The 19,182-nt window shown below is 41.9% G+C and overlaps 1 protein-coding gene across 1 annotated transcript in view; it reads left to right on the top strand.

The window, feature by feature from the left end:
* ehmt1a (euchromatic histone-lysine N-methyltransferase 1a) overlaps positions 1 to 17,234 on the top strand; it is a 41,791-nt gene extending 24,557 nt beyond the window's left edge. The window contains exons 16-23 of the mRNA XM_078250315.1: positions 1,442 to 1,609; positions 2,841 to 2,985; positions 4,349 to 4,426; positions 8,148 to 8,263; positions 12,613 to 12,699; positions 12,806 to 12,884; positions 15,434 to 15,609; positions 16,633 to 17,234. Of these exons, the coding sequence (XP_078106441.1) occupies positions 1,442 to 1,609; positions 2,841 to 2,985; positions 4,349 to 4,426; positions 8,148 to 8,263; positions 12,613 to 12,699; positions 12,806 to 12,884; positions 15,434 to 15,609; positions 16,633 to 16,729 (946 nt within the window). The 3' untranslated portion in view covers positions 16,730 to 17,234. The remainder of the gene's footprint in view (positions 1 to 1,441; positions 1,610 to 2,840; positions 2,986 to 4,348; positions 4,427 to 8,147; positions 8,264 to 12,612; positions 12,700 to 12,805; positions 12,885 to 15,433; positions 15,610 to 16,632) is intronic.
* Positions 17,235 to 19,182: the final 1,948 nt, after the last annotated feature.

Here is a 19,182-nt window from a genome sequence, read left to right on the forward strand (position 1 = left end):
TTGAAGAATGAATTACCTTGTTAACCCATCATATAACCCTTCATTCGGGGACAGAAAAGAAATAAAACTTACAAAATCAGTCTTCCAACAATAGGTAGTTTTTGTCGGAAAATAAATCTTTAATTCACTGAGTGAGATGTGAAAAAATGCTGGTCCACTCGCCATTTAAAAAAACGTAAACAGTGGCTCGTTGGTGGCTCTCACTCCTTCTACAGAGGCAGACCCTTAAATTTGCAAAATACGATGACACAATGCGTCCAAAAATAGCCCTGCTGGTCTTGGTTGTCCTTTCCAGTTTATTTTCGGGATCCTGAAGGTCAGGTTCAGGTTCCAACATCTGGTGGGAAAAGTGAAACCAGAAGAGTGGGGGCTGTTTTAGCAGCACATTATTGCCTATGTTTTTTAATGATATGATGAAGAATCTACATATTATTCCTGGAATGCACGAGTGTCAACGAACTTTGCTCAGGTGTCCACATACTTTTGGCTTTAAAGTGTTTGTTTATTAAGATCCTCTGTCTTAAACAGAAGCTATTCTTCCTGGGGTATTATTTCATAAGAATATTACATGAACTGGATTACATACATCCATAACATTTATACTCACAATACATCAAAAGAACAGCAAAAACATAAAAACATCATCAACAAGGTGTTCAACAAACATAAACGTGCATACATAACATTCATACTCAACTAAGTATATTACTTACTTACTTACTTACTCCTCTTCATCCCCTATGGGACATAAGGCTTCAATGAGCACTCTCCATTGCGTTCGGTCCCTGGTAGCATGTTGGGCCTCTCTCCATGACAGGTTCATCTGTTCCAGCTCTTGTGTCACAGTTCTGCGCCAGGTGGTTTTGGGCCTCCCAGGTTTTCTTTTGGCAGGTGGTGTCCATCTTAAGGCGACTTTTGTGATGCGGTCCTGCTCCATCCTCAACACATGTCCTAGCCATCTCAGGCGTCTGTGCATAATCTCCTTGGTGATGCTCCGGCTTCCCGTTTTCTTGTACAGTTCATTGTTGGAGATCTTATTAGGCCAAAAGATCTGGCATATTTGTCGGAGGCATCCATTATGGAACACTTCCATTCTCTTCAGGTCTGTTTTCACAACTCGCCAGCTCTCTGAACTGTACAGCAGAACAGACTTTACATTGCAGTTATATAGGAGCATCTTCGTTTTAAGGCTGTATTATTTTGATCTCCAGATGGGACGGAGTTGGGAGAAGGTAAGAAAGTATATTAGCTCCTGGCAAATTGAGTCCAGAAATATCTGCAGGATATTGGTTTTAGCTTCAAAGTTCCCGTATTGGCCGATCCCTTGATGCACCAGTTTATTGTGATTTTAAGATTACTGTGTTCTCTTTGTTATTTTACCCATTACACAACAACCGGTTCTAACCTAGTCACTTCTAACTTAAACATCCTCCATCTGCAGGTTGTTTCTGTCTCGTGGAGCTGACGTCAACCAGAAGAACAAGGAGGGAGAGACGGCTCTGGACTGCTGCGTCTACGGCTCCAAGGTGTGGACGGCCCTCAACACCAACAAGAAGCTGACTGACGCCAGGAGAGGCAGGGACTGTCATGGAGAAAGAGTGCTCAGCAGGTAGACAGCAATACTGTGTGTGTGGTGTGTGTTTTGGTTGGATCCTATAATAATATGAATGCTTCTTTTCCAATATTATACGTAAAGAACTGTTTGTAATACATATTGCAGCATACATATCTGCAGCTCTCATCTGTGTTTGGGTGATTTTTTTATTTGCGTTGTTCCTCTGTGAGTTGAGACATTTATAACCATCTTGAAACACATTGGACATATTGGTAAAACAAAAATGGAATGTGATCAAGCTAAAAAATATATATTATTATTATACTGTACTGTATTGTATACTGTATAGTGTGGAAAAGATGTATTCTACACAGGGAGTGTCAGAGTTTGAGGAGTTCTTTAGGGATGCCATAGAATCATAAAAGATCCAAACTACTCGGGAACAGCTTTTTCTCTATTTTCTGATGTCAGGAAGAAGGTACTAGATACAAAAGGACCAGCACTGAAAGGCTCAGGAAGAGCTTCTACCATCAGGCCACTAGGATCTCAAATGCTTAAGACTGCCCCCTCCCCCCCCATCATACACATATATTTATTGTTATTAATGTTTTTAATGCATAAATTGAAGGAACTGACAGATAACATTTCACTGAAATTGTATTTGTATATGTCCAACGTGACAAATAATAAGTTGATTGATTAATACCGCACACACACAACAGTTGCAGTCAGGATGTGTCTAGCTTAGCGACTTTTTTTTTTTTTAAATACTAACTACTAACACCTCTAAAGCTCAGTAATGTTCTCAGAATATTTTGAGAATTCAATAAAGAGATGTTAAAAACGAAACACAAACTGCCATTTTACATTTCTATTTCTGTACATGACCCGATACTTGTTCCTTATAGTGAGCATTAGTGGTGTTGGTAGGTGTATTATTTACTTTAGACAGAGCCAGGCTAGCTGTTTACCCCTGCCTCAAGTTTTTATGCTATGCTAGGCTAAGCGCATCCTGTCTCCAGCTCTGTACTTACACACATATACATGAGGTTGATATTGATCGGAGTCTGAATTCAGTTTTTTGACAATGGAAGTGTTTATAATGCATTTTATTCTTAATTTCCTTGTCATTTCTTCTAGAACTGGTCTAAGTCTTATCAGTTTTTCACATCATGTTTTCATTACTTTATTGTGATATTCTCTTGATACAGATCTACAAGCATATATTTTTCATTTTACCATACATATTTGATCACATTTTAAAAACTATTTGACCTTCTCTTAGGGACATTTCTCGGGGGTACGAGGCAGTTCCTATTACCTGTGTTAATGGTGTCGACAGTGAGCCGAGCCCTGACAACTTTAAATACATACCTGACAACTGTGTCACCTCCCCAATGAACATAGACAAGGATATCACTCATTTACAGGTGAGGCTTCAAGCTTTCTATAAATGGTAAATCCTATAAATTCTACATACAGGGTTTCCGCTGGGTTTTAAAAAGTCTACAATTTCAAAATCAAAGTTTTAGGCCTTAAAGTTCACTGAAGTATTGTGTTCTAGGTCTTACATTATTTTTAAACAGGTCTTAATTTTCCAACGTCCATTTAACGCTACCTCTAATGGTCTTTTTATGCTCTGTTTATTCTGTGGTTCTTCTTTCTCTCGCTCGTCCAAATATAATTTGCTGTATATTTACAGATTATCATTTCTCTATGTCGCCTTCATTCAATTTTGATAAGTTTATTTACTTTGCAAGTACTTCTGTGACCCTGCATTTCATTTTATGTCGTGATATAGGTCTTAAATTATTTCATAAAGGCCTTAAAAAGTCTTAAATTTGACTTGTTGAAACTTGCAGAAACCCTGTACATATATCACAATGCTCTAAAGTGTGGTGATATTCTATATTTTTTGTGTTGTCAAAAAACATTTGCAGACCCAAGCCGATAATGAATGAGAGCTCCTTTGTTATTAGAAACGCATCAATGAGCCAAACTGTTGCACTGGGTGACATGTTCGTTAATTTCTATCAACACACGCACACACACACACACACACACACACACTGTAGTTTATTTTGACTCAATCCCACACACACCGTCCTGCTGCCAGAAAGACTCACCATCCTCACTAGAGCACCAAATGTGGATTAATCCGCTGCTAAAAAATAGTCCCCAACAACTATTTCCTCCTGCTTGAGTAATGTTTGCTAATACCTACAGTGACCATCTGCTTTAGGAAATAACTGACCCTTTAAAAAGGTGTTTTATGAGTGATTTATGTCTTCACTAGTAACCAATGAGTTGCAGTTCTACACACAAGGTAAGAAAGTATTGAGAGACGAACTAAGACATTTATGGTTTTGGTCTTTTCATGGTATTTGTTGACAGGGAGAAAACTATAGAATATCACCAGCATTATCCTTTAACCTGGTGCTGTTGCAACCTTTACGTGACACATTCACGATAGTATTCGCTGTTGTAAGTGTTACAGAAGTGTTACCAGGTCTCACCTACTGAGATTGCCTTTGACTGAGTTGGGGGACTTAATGAAACCAGCAAGCAGAAGGAACTGCTGTTTACACAATATCAATGTTTCATTGTCCTGTCCAAATCAAAAGAGAAAAACACTCCACAGTTTTTTGTAAACTGCTGTTTTTTGTTTTTTTTCTTTCACCGAGGCTGTCATGTCATGAACAATAGTAAAAGTATTAAAAGTAGTAAAAGCAATATAAGATATAAGCTCCAAAATGTCAAGACTAATAATAGCTCACTGATTGTGTCATTCAGCACTGTAGCTGTACAGACGACTGCTCATCCAGTACCTGCATGTGTGGTCAGCTCAGTCTGCGATGTTGGTATGACAGTGTAAGTTAACACACACACACACACACACACACACACACACACACACACACACACACACACACACACACATTCAGCTAACACATTCCGTGATGTTATTTTTTTTACATTTTACATTACATTACATGTCATTTAGCTGACACTTTTTTTCCAAAGCAACTTCAAACTGTGTATTATTGTTTTATCAGAGGTGCAGTTAGAAGAGATGTGTTTTTAGCCTTCGTCTGAAGATGCATAGGCTTTTGGCCGTCCTGATATCAATAGGGAGCTCATTCCTCTATTTAGGAGCCGGGACAGCAAACAGTCGGGATTTCGTTGAGTGATTAGCTGTCCCTCGCTGTGAGGGGGCAGAAAGCAGGTTGGCTGATGCAGAGCGGAGTGGGCGGGTTGGGGTATAGGGTTTGACCATGTCCTGGATGTAATCTGGGGCTGATCCGTTCGTGGCCCTGTATGCAAGTGTCTTGAAGCGGATGCGGCAGCAATTGGTAACCAGTGAAGAGAGCGGAGGAGCGGCGTAGTGTGAGAAAACTTGGGGAGGTTGAAGACGAGTCGAGCTGCTGCGTTCTGAATGATCTGCAGGGGCCAGATGGCACATGCAGGCAGGCCAGCCAGGAGGGAGTTGCAGTAGTCTAGACGTGAGATGACTAGAGCCTGAACCAGAACCTGAGCTGCCTTCTGCGTTAGAAGGGGACGTATCCTTCTGATGTTATGCATGTTTCTAGCAGTCTGGGTGGGGACTGCCACAGAGTTGTCAATTGTTATAGTCAGGTCCTGGGTAGGAGAGTCCTTCCCTGGAAGGAAAAGGAGCTCAGTCTTGTAAAGGTTGAGTTTCAGATGATGTGTGGACATCCAAGAAGAAATGTCAGTCAGACAGGCCGAGATACATGCTGCTACTTGCGTTTCAGACTCCGGAAAGGAGAGAATTAGTTGGGTGTCATCTGCATAGCTGTGATAAGAAAAGCTGTGTGAGTGAATGACAGACCCTGAGAGAGTTGGTGTACAGAGAGAAGAGGAGGGAACCCAGGACTGATCCCTGAGGAACCCCAGTTTGAGTGGGCAAGGTTCTGAGATAGATCCTCTCCAAGTTACCCGGTAGGTTTGGTCTGCCAGGTAAGATGTGAGCAAAGAGAGCACAGAGCCTGAGACACCCAGATCCTGGAGTGTTGAAATGAGGATCTGGTGGATCACTGTATCAAAGGCAGCAGAAAGGTCCAGAAGGATGACGACAGAAGAGAGAGAGGTTGCTCTAGCAATGTGAAGCTGCCAGTGTTTCCCATACATAGGTTCTACTTGGGCGCCCCGCCCAGGTAGATAAAATCCGAATTACATTTTTTTCCAATCAACGGTGTATTTTTTACAGCAGACATAGACCAGCGGCCTCCAGCCCCTCCCCCTCGTGAAGGGTCAACGCTGCACTTCAGGCAGAGATCGTTAGTACTAGTAACATGCTGCTGGTGGTCTTGCGGTGGGATTAACTGTACTAATAAAACCGTAGAAACAACGCGGCCACACCGCTGTGAAAGTTTATCAGAGTCTGGTTGTTATCCCTCTCCGCTGCAGTCACCTTCGCGAGACGTATCTTATAACGGAGCTAACCGTATTTATGGACTTGAGCCCGAATAAAACCCTTAATTTTATGGCTGAACAAGTTTTAAACTACAACCCAGAGTTGTTAGAATGACAGAAATCTGCTCAGATGAGATCTTAATGAGTGCGACATGTATAGTACGAAACGGCATGTTTAGGATCACCAAAACACAAAAAAAACAATGATCTAACAAACAAAATGAACAATAATTAACTTTAGATAGCCCTAGTATAGCTAGATATTTGGGCTCCAGGTAATCTGGTAATTTATCTGCTGAACCTTTAATATATGCTTACACTTTCCTTTCATTTGTTTTAAATTCAACAAGCAATTTGTTGTATTTTAGCAGAATACTAAAAGCAGCAGAACTGAGTACATTTTAATATCCATTTATTGTAAGTAATATCGCGATATCCAACAACGTTATGGCATATCGCATATTTTCCTCATATCGTGCAGCACTAATATTTACCCTGAAATTGTGTCTGATGCAGAATAGTGAATAATTTTATCTGTATCATCGTTAAGTCTAATTTGTTTAATATGTAAATAGTTATATTATAAATAAAATAAAATATATTATAAATCTATAAATTGCAAGAACGTCTGTCTGTGTGTTTTTCGCATATCTCTTGAACCGTTAGTCTGATGGATTTCAAACTTGACAGGTGTCTTGCTGCGGTCACGGGTAAGTGCAGTGCCAAGTTTGACGTTGTTTGGATTAGAAATGCAAAAGATATCGTCTGTAAAAGAAGCACACATTGGCTTTTGCAGCTCTAGCCGCTGGCCACTCCCCCTCTCACACTGCACACTGACTGAGCAGAGCGCAGGACCAGACACAGAGAGGGTCGAAGAAAGCAGCAGAGCTTTGGCAGCTAAAATGTGACATACACCCCAGACCCACAAAAATGTGCAAAGTAGCACTACTTTGGAATGTCTTTGACTCTGAATAAACAAATGACAATTCCCGAATTTAAGGACGTTTCAGAATCCCACACATGCAAAGCACAACCAGCTACAGACAACGCTTTACAACAGCGGGGGGTCGGGGTGGTTACAAGCCTTTGACTCTTTTCCTGCTATTGTATTAAATTGCTGTGAGCTGGCAGAACATAACGTAATCTCGGAGATTATTTCTTCACAGCGCTGTCCCATGTGAGAAAATCTCAGAGCTGAACCGGGCAGACACAGCAGTTTTCATCAGACTCACCCTGGGTCGGGTTAGTTAAGTCTACTGCTAACTTATAACACTAATAACATTACCGTCGCCAAAATACCCCCGCGAATCAAATCCCCTACTTCACCGCTAACCGTCAAGCCACTAAACCTGTATGGAAATGAGCAGCTCTGCTGAAATGTTAAATACGTTAACGTTCTGGTGGTTGATGATCGCAGATAGGTGCTGATTAGCTGTCATAACGGGCCAGTTGGGTAGCGCACTACCATGAGTCCATGACGCTAATGTCTGATTACTCCACATTTTCATTGTGATATTTTGTGATTACATTCTGAATCTTCCCCATTCTCTGTCAGGTAAATACAGTAGTAGGTAGGCCTACAATGTCTTCCTCTGATGTAGACGTGGCCTACACTGTAAGTCAGTAGTAGGCTATACAGTGGAGTAAGTGGTTTGGGGTCCTTCTGTAAGTAATTTTGTGGTACAATTTGGTTTTGAAGAATTCTACAAGCAGCAATACCGCACCAGGAAAATGTTGTGTTTTCCCTTTATTTTCTTCTCGGGGGAGGGGGGGGGATGATGTGTCACCTTTTTCAGCTCTTCTGAGTTTGCAGGTATGTATTTACCTCAGGCGAGTCGAGTGTTGGTTTTTTGAGTAGTGGGGTCACTCTTGCCTCTTTGAGGGTGTCGGGGAAACAGCCAGTTGCAAGTATATGTTACAATACAATAACTTGTTCAGTATCCATTTAATCATATTATATTCCTTTGAATGAATGAATGGTTTATTTTGTTTGCATTATAATAAACAAAGCGTGACAATTTTTTTTTTTTTTCGAAATAAATTTCTAGCTAGGATTCAAAAAATCAAAAGCTGAAAGCAACCGATAACTCGTCTAAACGGTCTAGTTGTGTTTCATCCCTGATAGCAGTTTGTAACATGTCCCTTGGTGCGTTTGTAGGAGGGTCGACTACCACTTGACTTCTGTCAGAGGGAGCCCCCCGTGCTGTTTGAGTGTAACCACGCCTGCTCCTGCTGGAGGACCTGCAGGAACCGAGTGGTCCAGAACGGACTGAGGTGAGTATTCCACTTTTAGAAAAGTTCCAACAGCTCAATGTGGCTGTTTCTCATTGTTCCTTTCTTCCCTTGCAAATACTCCTGCATTTCCTGCAGTAAAAGCCCCTCTGGTTTCCTGGGGGAAACATTTTTATATGAAGCAGCAGCAGAGGTGCATAGTTTGCACTTGCAATGACTTAAATCAGCAAATATAGCTCCAATGTGGCTGCAGGGTAGTAGAAGTAACACCCAAACATAGATAGTTTTAATTTATACAGGAGCTGCTTAACCAACTCCTGGTAAATCAGGGGTAGGTGCTTTGTGTTTAATTTTTTACCCTCATAGTTTTTTAATAGTCCCTTGGTAGCAATAGAGGCAGGGATGTTTACTGTAATGTTACACTCTCACCGCCTCAAATCGGACTGACAACGTCTGATTGCCGATTACATGATTGGCCACCGCAGCGCTACGTTGGGTTGTGTTTCTCTAAAAGTTGAATCTGTTTTAACTGTTCGCCGCATGCTGCAGCAGTTTTCTTTGTCTCCAGGCTAAACCTGCTCCCCCCATTTCAGTAAATGGGAGGACTGCCGTTTTTGCCGGATCGGCAAAACAGCTGACTGTTTCCTGCAACAAGCTCCAGCACAAATCACAGTCCCTCCGTCTTTTTTGGTTCTACCTGCTGTGAAGAACCGCATGCAATTGGAAATATTGAGATCATAAAAAAATTCGGACAGAAAACAGTAATAGTGAAATATAACGTCTACATGTGCTACATTGAAATCCCTGCAACACTTAAGCAGTAACTACCGTTTTTTTCAACCTGGACCCTATTTTACCGATGTTTTTGTGTCTAAGTGACTGATGGGGAACAAAAATCTGACATTGGTCCAGTATTAGGGCGAAACAAGCTACAATGTAAGTTAATAAGGCAGTTGTACAGCTTGTATTTACGTTCACAAAAGTGCTTGTTTTGCCGCTGACGGGCTCAGATTAATACTCTAAGGAGGTCGACCTTTCACTTAAAGAGTAAGATCCTCTTTTTAAACATTAAAACATTTTAGCATCGTAAAATACACTTCATTCAAAGTCGACAGAATCAAAATAAAACTACGAAAAGCCATTCTGGGTCGTCTAGTTTTGGTTGAAATAAACATACAGGTGCTGGTCATATAATTAGAATATCATGAAAAAGTTGATTTATTTCAGTAATTCCATTAAAAAAGTGAAATTTGTATAATGTATACAGTCATTCCACACAGACTGATATATTTCAAGTGTTTATTTCTTTTAATTTTGATTGATTATAACTGACAACTAATGAAAACCCCAAATTCAGTATCTCAGAAAATTAGAATATTGTGACAAGGTTCAATATTGAAAACACCTGGTGCCACACTCTAATCAGCTAATTAACTCAAAACACCTGCAAAGGCCTTTAAATGGTCTCTCAGTCTAGTTCTGTAGGCTACACAATCATTGGGAAGACTGCTGACTTGACAGCTGTCCAAAAGACAACCATTGACACCTTGCACAAGGAAGGCAAGAAACAAAAGGTCATTGCTGAAGAGGCTGGCTGTTCACGGAGCTCTGTGTCCAGAGTGGACTGCAGCTGGAGTCAGTGCTTCAAGAACCACCACGCACTGACGTATGCAAGACATGGGTTTCAGCTGTCGCATGCCTTGTGTCAAGCCACTCTTGAACAAGACACAGCGTCAGAAGCGTCTCGCCTGGGCTAAAGACAAAAAGGACTGGACTGCTGCTGAGTGGTCTAAAGTTATGTTCTGTGAGAGGAGAGGCACAGAATCCACATTGCTTGAAGTCCAGTGTAAAGTTTCCACAGTCAGTGATGGTTTGGGGTGCCATGTCATCTGCTGGTGTTGGTCCACTGTGTTTTCTGAGGTCCAAGGTCAACGCAGCCGTCTACCAGGAAGTTTTAGAGCACTTCATTCTTCCTGCTGCTGAACTTTATGGACATGCAGATTTCATTTTCCAGCAGGACTTGGCACCTGCACACAGTGCCAAAGCTACCAGTACCTGGTTTAAGGACCATGGTATCCCTGTTCTTAATTGGCCAGCGAACTCGCCTGACCTTAACCCTATAGAAAATCTATGGGGTATTGTAAAGAGGAAGATGCGATGCACCAGACCCAACAATGCAGAAGAGCTGAAGGCCACTATCAGAGCAACCTGGGCTCTCATAACACCTGAGCAGTGCCACAGACTGATCAACTCCATGCCTTCGCCGCATTGCTGCAGTAATTCAGGCAAAAGGAGCCCCAACTAAGTATTGAATGCTGTACATGCTCATACTTTTCATGTTCATACTTTTCAGTTGGCCAACATTTCTAAAAATCCTTTTTTGTATTGGTCTTAAGTAATATTCTAATTTTCGGAGATACTGAATTTGGGATTTTCATTAGTTGTCAGTTATAATCATCACAATTAAAAGAAATGAACATTTGAAATATATCACTCTGTGTGATGAATGAATATAATATACAAATTTCACTTTTTGAATGGAATTACTGAAATAAATCAACTTTTTCATGATATTCTAATTATATGACCAGCACCTGTAATTACCGATTTACGTGGGAAAATATGTTGGCTCTATACACGCTAAAAGCATTTGTTTTTTAAATGGAGTCTGGTGGGTTTAGCGCTAGCAACCTCAGAGCTGTTTCTGGTTCAACAGAAAGGTCTTTAAAAAGGCCTATTTCTGCAGGGATCCTTTCCATAATGTTGTCAGACACACAATAATCTAAGCCTTTCAGTGGCAAAAAAATAACAAATTGGCTGCCGGCTACAGCGTTCACGATTAATACTAGACCATTTTCATAGATTGTTCTTTTTATCAGTCACTTATGTACAACAACATAGGAAAATAGGGTTCCGGTTGATCAAAACAGTAATTACCCTTTAAGTTGTATTACAGTTAACATCCCTGCCTCCTCAAGAAAGTAAAAAAAAATTATGAGGGGGGGAAAAGGAAACACAAGCACTTACCCCTGATTGTCCAGGAGTTTGAGTAACTTATCTTAACCGCTGCCCCGAGGCCCCAGGCCATAAGGATTAGGCCTCAGGTTCTCCTCACATCAGTCAGCGCAGTTACATGCACTCAAGAAACATGAAACCAGGTTACCCTTGTAATCAGAGAATGCATTCACATGCACTGTAGCAACCTGGTTACTGTAAGTCTGTTTACATGCAGCAGGTCAGTAACCACATTGTTTTAGTGGAAAATGTGTACGTTCAAAAGTTGTTTTAGTCGTGCATAGAGATGGTCCGATACCATTTTTTGCTTCCCGATTCCGATACCTGAACTTGCGTATCGGCCGATACCGAGTACTGATCCGATACCAATGTGTCATATATTTTATTATGTTTTAACAAGTGTATACTACTATCCCTGTATGGATGTGATATGATTTCTATCTTTGTTGTCAGTCTGGCTCAGGTTAAACTCTTTGTGAAACATGAACAAACACAAACAATGAATGCCACAGAACTTTCTTTTTTTATCCAGTTTGACAATCAGTTATAACGGAAAAATAACATAAATAAACTACTTAACGTAGATTTTCTTTAGGGCTTTATTACGTGGTGTTGGATCGGTGCATAAACTCCAGTACTTCCCGATACCGATACCAGCATTTTAGGCAGTATCAAAACATCTCTAGTCGTGCAACAGAAAACTCAGATTGGACAGATAGTCTAGCTAGCTGTCTGGGTTTACCCTGCAGAGATCTGAGGAGCAGTTAACCGTAGTCCTCAAATCCACCAGAGTTTGAAATTCCAACACAAGAAAACGGAAGGTACCGGATATCCGGCCGAAAAGGACTTCGGCGGAATTTCTGGTGGCACCAGAGCAATCCCGGAAGTGGATATAAACTAGCTGTATACATGCCCAAGAAATCTTAATTATAATTAGTCCTGCTTTATTACCTAATCTTGTGCCCTTAAATAGACTTAGGAAGACTTTATTTTAGTTGATTGTATGACACGATGCTTATTCCTACAAAGGTGGTGTCCTCAAAGTCATTGACACACCAAAAACCTTGTGCCTGGTAGTTTTCCAGTACTGTTATCAGTATGAGTACTGGTTGGTACTTGATGGGAACATAGAGGTGACAGTGAACAGTACATACAAACTACATGGCTGGCAGGCGGTGGTTTTATATCAGGCCAGTGGAAAAATGACTCAATTTCCTCTTCCAGGAAAATGATTAGCTCTTTAAGTTGTTTTTCTCTTGTGAACCTGTGTTTTCTTGGACACAATCCGTGTAATTTCTCCTCATAATGTTCCTCTGAAGTGTGCTGTTGCTGTCAGCTGCTGCATGAGATAACTGCGTTGTTGTTGTTTGTTTCAGAGCCCGGCTGCAGCTCTTCAGGACACAGAAGATGGGCTGGGGAGTGAGGACCATGCAGGATATTCCTCAGGGAACGTTCATTTGCGAGTGAGGACAGGCTCTCAGAAGAGAAATGAGGGAATTCTGTGTTTTACAGCACGAACTATTGAACAGAAGCTGCGCTCTGAGCTCTTTCCCCCTAATGCTTCCACAGGTATGTCGGGGAGATCGTCACTGATGCAGAGGCTGATAAAAGGGAGAATGACTCTTTCCTCTTCACCCTCGACAATAAGGTAATTGAATTTGTTAACATGATTTTTCAAAGCTGCACTAGGTATTGTGCATGTTGGTTCTGAGACATAATTGCATAAGTTTACCAACTTGGCCGTTCTGTCAGGTGAGAGAAGAAATGATCTGATATTTGAGAGCGTAAATATAGACACAGCAGGCAGTGCTGTTACACCGGGGCCGTGAGGTAAGGGGAGCTCATAGACAGAGTGGGCCCTCCATCAATGTGTTGGGCAGAGAGTAAGAGTGACTTGGAGCGATTCAGAGCGCCACCTCGGAAGTACGCCTGTATTCAAAGAACTCGCATTAAATATAAAACGGTGCCATTTGCTATACATGCCCTTGAAATTGGCAAACCCATGGCTTTCATTTTTTTGTAAAGTAGTCAGTAGCAATTAATGAAAACATATGCTTATTACATAATACATAAACTACAAAAAACTATAAACTATCAAAAACTATTCAATATAATGCGGGGGTGCAAACTTCATCAGGGGTGAAAAAAGTTGACCAAGGTTAAGAACATTTTAAATATCAGCTTTAAAATGTGGATTTACAGTCGATTTTAGCAAACACTCCCACTATAACTAATGTATTTACTTCAACAAATGTAAGGAGGACATAAGTTCAGGGCACTTAAAAAAATAAATGAACTCATCGGATCGACACAAATGACATTTTGTATTGAAAAAGGCACTTTTTGCTGAAAGGTGAAAATTTGGCCTCCCTCGAAATGAATAGTTTCTTATTTTCTTTGGTATCTTTGTCATATACAGATAAGTAATGATGATTGCTGCGTAATATGTATGTTGATGTTGTCCAATGTCAAGTCTCTATTTGATCATGTGACTAGTAACTCATGATGGCGTGCACTGGGGCCCATCATAATGGCGTGCACTGGGGCCCATCGTAACTACCTTACGCCACTGTTGAAGAGTCCAGCTTGCTGCAGTTGGAATGCTCAGTTAGTAGATTTTTCAGCAATGAGAGGGTCTACTAGTGTGAAGTTGCTATTTTCTGATACTGTCAGTAGAAATTATTATAACGTATATTTATGTATGTATGTTTTCACAGTTGCAGTTTGTAGAATTAGATGAGTAAAAATGAAGAAAACAGTAACATTTAATATGTAGGTCAGGAAAAAGTCCGGATTCAGTTTAATTTAGCGCGTTATGGATTTAAATCTCGCTCAGTGCAGCATTAGTAACAAGGCACAATTGTATGATGGTATAATGTCAGTGCTCTATAGGCCTGTGAGGTTGCAAAAATGAATGTATTTATTATTTTCTTTTATTCAAGTGTCACACACGCCTAAAGGTGCCCAGCCCACATGGCCTTACAAGACACTACGTACCTTCAGAGGCAAGAGACAACACAAGCCAATACATGGCTCTGTAAACATGTGTCAACTACACTGTATCAAATACAACTGAAGAATTTAAACGTATAAAACTCTCATATGTTGATGGTAAGCATTTAACATAAACTGGGATGTCCGGCAGACATTTTCAGTGATTGAATGCATGTACTGTTAGGTTTGGTCAAGGGGTGGCACTGCAGAGTTGCTCATCCATACCCTGCTCAGTACGTGACACACTGTCTGCAGCATTCTTCATGTTTTTTACAGACTGTGGTTAATCTTATGATGACAGTAGTTGATGGTAGCAGAGTGGACCAGTCTCCTGTATTGCTCAGTAGCAGTTTGTTATTTTGAAGCATCATAAAGAAAGATGTTAAAACCCAATCTCTTTTATTTATTACCTTTACCAACTTATTCCCACTCATGGAAGTGGAAGGCTACATGTTTTAGTGCTGTAATTCCTAGACTGCCCCCCCAATCCCATCCCCAACCTCCCCTTTTAAGAGCTGGAAAACTGTCACCAGTAACAAAATGAGCTCATTTGAATTACATTGTGGGAACCTCTAAAGTTGGTACAAATCGGGAACGGGGTGACATCCCTAAACAGAGGTCTGACAAGAAAACATGCAGGCAGTCAGATGATCAGAAAGGTTGGAAACAAACCAACAGGTTAATGCAACTTATTTTGAAGAGAAAGTGAAGGTGACCTGTAAAATGATGACCCAAATTCTCTGTTGTAAACATCCATCACAGTTTACAGACCCACTTTCTGCTTCAGCTTTGTGCGCACACCAACAGTAAGTTCAGTAGATCAAAGTTTTCCTGTGCAATGATGGATTATTAATGACATGTCTGGTGCTCTCACTCTGTGTGACACCCAAATAAAGAACATATGACCTTCACTTTGAGTTTGATACACTCCCCTCAGGCTGCAGATTTAGAGTACTCCGGTTCAAGAGCAATAGGGGTAAAAACTCCTTCATTCCCTTTGCAATAACTGGGCTTAATTTGCACATGAAATTTAGAATTGTTTTTTAGATTGCTGCTGTAGTATTGTATATTGTACATTGTATGTACAGGAAACATGTTTGTACTTTGTTCGTTGTTTTCTTTTTGTTTATTTGTACCTGTGTTTTGTATATAAAGTGACTGAACTGAACAGAACTCACTCTTTCGGGTCATCATCTTGTGCAGGTGGGAGACGTGCACTGTATTGATGCGAGACTCTTTGGCAACATTGGCCGCTTCATCAACCATCTGTGTGAGCCCAACCTACTGGCTGTGAGGGTGTTCACCATGCACCAGGATCTACGCTTCCCTAGGATAGCCTTCTTCTCCAGCAGGCCCATCAAAACTGGAGACCAGATAGGGTGAGTGGTGGGGGAAAAAAACAACCTCAGCTCTGTCTACTGCCTTCTAGGGCTGAACGATTTGAGATTTTGGGGGGGGAAATCTAATTGCGATTTTCCTGCCAAGTTTAGTTAAAGTTCAATATTCAATATATAACCAACCTGACGGTCGACCGTCGGCAGAAAAGGCAGACTGATCAGTCTCCCCGCAAAAAAGTGCCTCGGAACACACCGAAGCGACGCCGACTTGAGCGTACGTTCTACGCGTGCGCAAGACGTAATATGTCTCCATAACAGCAAGCGCCGCTAATCTGTATTGTCGCCCAAAAAATTAAAAACGGAAATGACGGAACATCTCTCTAGACCTAGTAAACACAGAACACGCTGTCGTCAGTCGTTGTTTTCATCAGAGATAGTAGTAGTAGTGTTGATAGTAGTCAAGAAGGATCGTTGTCATTACTCACTGAACGGAAGAAAATACAATGGCTAGTAATAAGAAGATACTGGCGTCGTCAGCTCGTGCAATGATTCGCTAGTCAAGGGCTAGCACTCCACCAATCAGATTGGTCATTGAGTCCGACTGCCCGCTGGCCGAATCGACCTCGGCAGACTGTCCGACGGCCAATAATCGGGTTGGTGTGTCAGCGCCTTAACAGATAAAACATGTCATGGAGCATTATAACATGAGACGCCATTAAAAATATATTCCTATGCAAGGATGAGAACATGGATATGAATTGCCAGCAATAAGTGTTTTTCTTTTAGTAAGCATGGCACATTGAATCTGTGATACGTTTCATTATAACAGCATTTATCTTATGAAATAACAGTAAACGTAATAATAAAAAGTGGAATAAAAGATGTTAAACCGAACCTTCAACTAAATATTCCATATTTGATTAATCGTGGCCTTCGTGATTGGCTAATCGCATTCTTTCAAATCGCATCGTTCAGCCCTACTGCCTTCCTTTTTTCCTCTTCAGCAGACAAAATAAACAGTTCAAATAAAGATAATATGATGGACTGCTGTCTCTGCCTCATCAGGTTTGACTATGGCGATCACTACTGGAGGGTGAAGAGCAAGTACTTCAGCTGCCAGTGTGGGTCGCTCAAGTGTCGCCACTCAGCTGGTAGGCGATAGAAACTCACTGATGAACCCCTGAGCCCTCTTTCTGCCTGGACACATTCTGTCGCTTTGACCTCTTTGATGTCACAAACACTGTCTTCTGAACCAGATAACATGTAAGAGTGATTCTTTGACACCAATGGTGTAAACACCAATGGGTTTTCTGGTATTCACTTGAATTTCCCAGTTTTCAAATTCCAACAACTGAAAGATAAACATTGTGAAAATCTGTCACCTCAGAGCACATGATCTAACTTATTTATACACCTTACTAAGGTTACTTTTCTATGTGAAGAACACTGCAGCTTGCAACCAGCCAGAAATACTGTATGTGGGAAAGGGTTTAACTAGCCAATAATTAGGTTAAATAATTTTAACAGATGATTTTAACATTCTTGGACTCTTCCTTTTAATACTGCAAAGTGTTATATTTGTGGATTAATGAAGTAAAGAAATGTTTTGGTAGTCGATGTGCTTTTTACTACATGACTAATTAGCAATTAAACACATTTTTAAAGCATCTTTGTCATCTTGTTTTTGATTAATGAACGTTAGTGTCGAGTGAAAGTAGAGAGACAGCTTATTTCTTCACTCCCATTCAGCCATAAGAGCATTAGGCTACATTTACATTGCTACACTTGTGAGCGATATTCAGTTTTTATTTGGGGGGGGGTGTCCGAGACCCGGTGCAAATACGGCACCGGTGCCTTAACGACCGTTATCTACCGGACCGAATAGCGGATTTCGGTGCCTTATTTCGGTGACACTTAAATGCCTGCGCTTCTCTCTGATGCTCCGAAAACGGACGTTAGAGGGAACTGAAACATCGCCGCACGGGACGCTTGTTAGTTAACACTACACTCGACAGCAGTTTACGTTAGCCTACCGTTAGCTAGCAGCTGGATTAAACACGGTTAAAATGCTGACATCTAAACGGTGTAAAAGTGTGACTGTATTTCACTGGAGAGGATTGTAACACCAGACTGTAGCTGCCATTATCTGAAACACACAGACTCCGCCTCGCCAGCCTCGTGGTGCATTCAAAGTTGTTGTATCCATCCAGTGGTTGTTTTTGTAATTTAACAGGAATTTACTGGTGAAATAAGTTATTGTTATAAGTTATTGTTATTCCATTTTTAATAAATCATTTAATTTTGACGCTGTGGCCTTAGCAATACACAAGCCGTTCAATGTCGCCGTTTTGTGCTCTTTTTAGATCAACTTTGTATTGTTTTATATTTTTGAACATACAGAACATCCCTCCATCCATCCATCTTCATCCGCTTATCCGGGGTCGGGTCGCGGGGGTAGCAGCTCCAGCAGGGGACCCCAAACTTCCCTTTCCCGGGCCACATTAACCAGCTCCGACTGGGGGATCCCGAGGCGTTCCCAGGCCAGGTTAGAGATATAATCCCTCCACCTAGTCCTGGGTCTCCCCCGAGGCCTCCTCCCAGCTGGACGTGCCTGGAACACCTCCCTAAGGAGGCGCCCAGGGGGCATCCTTACCAGATGCCCGAACCACCTCAACTGGCTCCTTTCGACGCAAAGGAGCAGCGGCTCTACTCCGACCTCCTCACAGATAACTGAGCTTCTCACCCTATCTCTAAGGGAGACGCCAGCTACCCTCCTGAGGAAACCCATTTCGGCCGCTTGTACCCTGGATCTTGTTCTTTCGGTCATGACCCAGCCTTCATGACCATAGGTGAGGGTAGGAACAAAAACTGACCGGTAGACTGAGAGCTTTGCCTTCTGGCTCAGCTCTCTTTTCGTCACAACGGTGCGATAAATTCAATGTAATATCGCACCTGCTGTGCCGATTCTCCGACCAATCTCCCGCTCCATTGTCCCCTCACTTGCGAACAAGACCCCAAGGTACTTGAACTCCTTCACTTGGGGTAAGGACTCATTCCCTACCTGGAGAAGGCACTCCATCGGTTTCCTGCTGAGAACCATGGCCTCCGATTTAGAGGTGCTGATCCTCATCCCAGCCGCTTCACACTCGGCTGCGAACCGATCCAGTGAGTGCTGAAGGTCACAAGCCGATGATGCCATCAGGACCACATCATCTGCAAAAAGCAGCGATGAGATCCCCAGCCCACCGAACTGCAACCCCTCTCCACCCCGACTATGCCTCGATATCCTGTCCATAAATACTACAAACAGGATTGGTGACAAAGCGCAGCCCTGGCGGAGGCCAACTCTCACCTGAAACGAGTCCAACTTACTGCCGAGAACTCGGACACAGCTCTCGCTTTGGTCGTACAGAGATTGGATGGCCCTGAGAAGGGACCCCCTCACCCCGTACTCCCGCAGCACCTCCCGCAGCACCTCCCACAGTATCTCCCGGGGCACCCGGTCATACGCCTTCTCCAGATCCACAAAACACATGTAGACTGGTTGGGCATACTCCCAGGCTCCCTCCAGGATCCTTGCGAGAGTAAAGATCTGGTCCGTTGTTCCACGACCAG

Source organism: Sander vitreus, chromosome 5, assembly GCF_031162955.1.
Source record: "Sander vitreus isolate 19-12246 chromosome 5, sanVit1, whole genome shotgun sequence".
NCBI classification, from domain to species: Eukaryota; Metazoa; Chordata; class Actinopteri; order Perciformes; family Percidae; genus Sander; species Sander vitreus.